Source organism: Scomber scombrus, chromosome 12 (assembly GCF_963691925.1).
Source record: "Scomber scombrus chromosome 12, fScoSco1.1, whole genome shotgun sequence".
Taxonomy (NCBI): domain Eukaryota; kingdom Metazoa; phylum Chordata; class Actinopteri; order Scombriformes; family Scombridae; genus Scomber; species Scomber scombrus.
The window spans coordinates 27459001-27464338 of record NC_084981.1 but is presented as its reverse complement, the minus strand read 5'-3'; the positions used below and the strand labels follow the sequence as shown (position 1 = coordinate 27464338).

General features: G+C 38.3%; 1 protein-coding gene across 1 annotated transcript in view; it reads right to left on the bottom strand.

Moving 5' to 3' along the window:
* The window catches only part of LOC133991897 (protein phosphatase 1 regulatory subunit 1C-like), a 24520-nt gene extending 20016 nt beyond the window's left edge, over positions 1-4504 (bottom strand). The window contains exon 1 of the mRNA XM_062430497.1: positions 4378-4504. Coding sequence (XP_062286481.1) covers positions 4378-4458 — 81 coding nt within the window. The 5' untranslated portion in view covers positions 4459-4504. The remainder of the gene's footprint in view (positions 1-4377) is intronic.
* Positions 4505-5338: the final 834 nt, after the last annotated feature.

Here is a 5338-nt window from a genome sequence, read left to right as displayed (position 1 = left end):
TTTAAAAGAAGAAGTTCCTGTTGCATCACCAGCAGCTCAAACATTTAATTTATCTGATAAAATATTTTAAAAAGCATGTTTGTACAGACGTTCATGATCAGGGCCATAATATACCTTTTTCTTTTTAGCACTGGTTAAATATGAATGTGTCCAACGCTTAAAAACCTGCAAGACTGATGATATTCCCTTCAGCTTCTGCTCTACTTAAGAGTTTAATTATAATGAACAAACGTTAACATGCTAACACGTTAAATTAGGATCGTAGGTATCTGCTCAAAATCAGGATGGCTGAAAACTTCTGCTCTAGTTTTAACTTTTTAATTTGTTAACTTAATTCAAAAATTCTGCTTTTAAAACACAAAATTAAGCTCACGGTCATTTTTCCAACTGGAACTATTTGATATCGCTCTTACACTGTAAAAGAAAACACAGTAAACTCGACAGCATTAAGACGATTTGTTCGATTATCCTTTAAAATATATCTTTCCACTTTTTGTTATTTACTTAAATTAAAGGTTTTAAAAGCTAAACTTTCCCCACACGAGAATTACAATTACATTTTATGTCTTGTTTTAGCTGTAATTTCACAGCTTGGGATCAATAAAGTATATCTATCTATCTATCTATCTATCTATCTATCTATCTATCTATCTATCTATCTATCTATCTATCTATCTATCTATCTATCTATCTATCTATCTATCCATCCATCCATCCATCCATCTATCTATCTATCTATCTATCTATTTGTTCACTTTAACTATTTACACTGTAAAAAAAACCCACACACACAATAAACACTAATAGAGCATTTCATGGAACGTAAAGGCTTTAAAAAAGATTTACACCTTTAAAATATAACTTTCTTCTTGTAGTATCTACTTAAATTAGTTAATAAGTCTACGACAAGAATAACCTGACAAACACTTATAACAGCTAACAAATACTCTTTCATTTCAATTTTCATACCTCCTTTAAAATGTTGGATTTAAAAGGACACTGTCTATCTCTCTCTCTCTTTTATTCTTTTATTTCTCTCTCTCTCTTTCTGTCTCTCTCTCTATGTCTCTCTCTCTCTTTTATTTCTGTCTATCTCTCTCTCTATGTCTCTCTCTCTCTCTTTCTGTCTCTCTCTCTGTCTATCTCTCTCTCTCTCTTTTATTTCTGTCTATCTCTCTCTTTCTCTCTCTCTCTCTCTCTGTCTCTCTCTCTCTTATTCCTCTCTCTCTGTCTATCTCTCTCTCTCTCTCTTTTATTTCTGTCTATCTCCCTCTTTCTCTCTCTCTCTCTGTCTCTCTTTCTCTCTCTCTCTCTCTTATTCCTTCTCTCTGTCTGTCTATCTCTCTCTCTCTTTTCTCTTTTCTTTTCTTCTCTCATGTTCCCACTGAAGTCTATGACAAGAATAACCTGACAAACCCTTCGTTATAACAGCCAACAACTAATCTTTAATTTAAATTTTCATATCTCCTTTAAAATGTTGGATTTAAAAAGACACTTGTACTAAATTTTCTCTTCTTACCCTGAAAACTATAATCCCAATAATTCTTCCAATACTTGTTCCAATGATCACTTCATAATAACTAAACTCTATATCAATTATATTTAACCCACTTTTCCTTTAATAGAAACCCATTTAAGTCCAGTGTGCTTCGCTCTGCCTCCAGACGCAGTGAACAACAACACTACACTGCAGGAATGTAAATGTTCGTCGTCATCCCGGTGGCCCCCCGTCAGAGCAGAGGGAGGGGGGGAGGGGGGAGGGGGGGGGGGCTCAGTTTACGAGCTGGTATCTCATAAAAAAACCCAAACGCTATAATATATCTTTAATTCCTGGGCATGCTGTTTTTTCTCAACACACACAGGACTCCGCAAAACGAGCACAGAGGGACTTTAATCCGTCGCTGTTCATTACCGGCTTCCTTTAGAAAATTAACAACTTCCGCTTTCCATCGACTAAACAGTTCATTAAGTCGTCAGCGAAAAGGCGGAGAAAAAAAAAAAAAAAAGCAGCTTCCAGCAGCACTCCTCACGCCTTAACAGAGAGCAGCCTCAGCTCCCTGAATGCCGTGTTTCAGGTTGTATAAAAAGACCCTGACTGCTGTTTACGAGAGGAAACGTTTTATGGGAAATTACACCACAGATTATAACTCACTTGACTTCTCTTTTATTTCTCTCTCTCTCTTTTATTTCTCTCTCTCTCTCTCTCTCTCTCTCTCTCTCTCTCTATCTCTTTTATTTTCTTTTATTTCTCTCTCTCTCTCTATCTCTTTTATTCTCTTTTATTTCTCTCTCTCATTTATTTTCTTTTATTTCTCTCTCTCTTATTCTCTTTTATTCTCTTTTATTTCTCTCCTTCTCTCTCTCTTTTATTCTCTTTTATTTCTCTCTCTCTATCCCTTTCTTTTATTTCTCTTTCTCTCTCTCTTATTCTCTTTTATTTCTCTCCTCTCTCTCTTTTATTCTTTTATTTCTTTCTCTCTCTTTTATTCTCTTTTATTTCTCTCTCTCTCTTTTATTTCTGTCTATCTCTCTCTCTTTTATTCTTTTATTTCTTTCTCTCTCTTTTATTTCTGACTCTCTCTTTTATTCTCTTTTATTTCTCTCTCTCTCTCTTATTCTCTTTTATTTCTCTCCTCTCTCTCTTTTATTCTTTTATTTCTTTCTCTCTCTTTTATTCTCTTTTATTTCTCTCTCTCTCTTTTATTTCTGTCTATCTCTCTCTCTTTTATTCTTTTATTTCTCTCTCTCTCTTTTATTTCTGTTTATCTATTTCTCTCTTTTATCTTCTTTTATTTCTCTCTCTTTTATTCTCTTTTATTTCTCTCTCTCTTTTATTCTCTTTTATTTCTCTCTCTCTCTCTCTCTTTTATTCTCTTATTCTCTCAGCGAAAAAAAAAAAAGCAGCTTCCAGCAGCACTCCTCACGCCTTAACAGAGAGCAGCCTCAGCTCCCTGAATGCCGTGTTTCAGGTTGTATAAAAAGACTCTGACTGCTGTTTATGAGAGGAAACGTTTTATGGGAAATTACACCACAGATTATAACTCACTTGACTCGCCTACCAGTCAGTGAGTGAGAGATGTGCTGCGTTACTCCTTAAATGCATTTTCAATCAGCTTTAACCCTCCTGTTGTCCTCGAGTCAAGGAAGGAAGAGAGGAAGAAGGAAGGAAGGGAGGAGGAAGGAAGAAGGAAGGAAGGGAGGAAGAAAGGAAGGACGGAGGAAAGAAGGGAGGAAGGAAGGTAGGAGGGAGGGAGGGAGAAAGGAAAAGAGGAAGGGAGGAAGGAAGAAGGAATGAAGGAAAGGATGGAGGAAAGAAGGAAAGGAAGGGAGGAGGGAAGAAGGAAGGAAAGGAAGGAGGAAGGGAGGAAGAAAGGAAGGACGGAGGAAAGAAGGGAGGAAGGTAGGAGGGAGGGAGGGAGAAAGGAAAAGAGGAAGGGAGGAAGGAAGGAAAGAAGGACAGAGGAAAGTAGGAAGGGAGGAAGGAAAAGAAGGAAGGAAGGAGGGAAGGAAAGAAGGAGGGAGGGAGGAAGGAAAGAAGGAAGGGAGGAAAGAGAGAGGAAGGAAAGAAAGAGAAAAGGAGGGAGGAAGGAAGGAACAGTCAAAACAGACGGGGTCAATTTGACCCGGGAGGACGACACGAAGGTTAAGAGAGCAGGAGTGAATTTATCGCAATCAGTTCCAAATTTACCACGACCAGAGTCAATTTTAGTCACATTTTATCACTTTCCGGATAATCACGTTTCCGTCACAAGCTAAGAAAAAGCATGTGAATGAATTATAAGGAACTTTTTTTTTTTTTACTTTTTCATTTATAATTATTTCCCTTAGACATTTTAAACACTGTAATTTGAGCCTCTGTGCTGGAAATACTTCAGAAAAAGCAGGTTGCATCATCAGTAAGGGTGTTTTTACAGTGTTAAATAGCTTTCTGGATTATTTTAGGGTGTGTGTGTGTGTTTCATCTGCTAACAAGACAAACACAAGAATAAATATGAACCCCCCCTCCACCCCTCCACACACACAGACACACGCACCTTTAAAATTCAAAGTGTCCGCCAATAGACGTAAACCAGCTTGCAAAACACACAAAACGTTAAAATAATGTCACATGCCGACTAAGCTCAAATACGACAGACCCATTAAACACACAATCTGTCAGCTAAGATACACAAAGTGCAGTTTTCACAAGAGTAACTTATGCACACATGCTGCTCGGCACCCACACACCGAAAAATTCCTGACAAGACTCACAAGAGCACAGATAGAAGCTCCATTCAGCCCTCACATGCATGAACCCACACGGTCCCCACTTCTCCAGTACACACAAACACACACACACACACACACACACAGAGAAAGAGGTTCGGACACACTCACATGTTCGGCGGCCTGCGGGTCAAGCTGTCCCTGCAACGGAGGCACCGCAAACTGGATCTTCTTCGGACTGCTCGGCTCCATTATTACTGACTGAGAGATAGAAAAGGAAGACAGGCAGAAAGAGAGAGAGAGAGAGTGTGTGTGTATGTGTGTTTATGTGTGTGTGTTTGTGTGTGTAAAGGAGGGAGGGAGTAAAGAGGGGAGGGAGTGGTCTTCTCTCCCCCAGCGGGGTCCATTATCACTAATTGACAGACTTGGAGAGAGAGAGAGAGAGGGAGAGAGAGAAAGGATAGTAGCCTAGTCATTGCAGCCTTCAGACGTCAAAACATGACGTCTGATCTAAAATGAAAAAGAAAAAAAGTAATGTCCGAAATATTTTCACTTCTTACGTTTTGTCAGATTTTTTAAATTCAATTCTTGTGATTTTGATCGTTAAAAACACGAGTTTCTCATTATAAGATTGAGCCTTCTGTTTAAAAAAAAAAAAAATAGATAGATAGATAGATAGATAGATAGATAGATACTGTATATGCTATGAATTGGCACATGCTAAAATATCAGATAATGGGATTAATTACTTTATTGTTTGTTTCATATAAAAATGTGGTGGTGCTATGTGTGACAGTTTGAAAGCAGTAAGTTTGGTTGTGTAATAAGAAGGCATCCAAGCTGGAAGACAGTTGACCTTTGGTAAAGACATGATTATCACATTGCAGGAGTAACCCTTAAAGACAGAACAGTGCTTCTATCAATAATGATGATTAGGAAGTAGTTATCTCTGAGGGCTATTGTTCTGTACTCAGGGGCTATTGTTCTGTACTCAGGGGCTACTGTTCTGTACTCAGGGGCTACTGTTCTGTACTCAGGGGCTACTGTTCTGTACTCAGGGGCTATTGTTCTGTACTCAGGGGCTACTGTTCTGTACTCAGGGGCTATTGTTCTGTACTCAGGGGCTATTGTT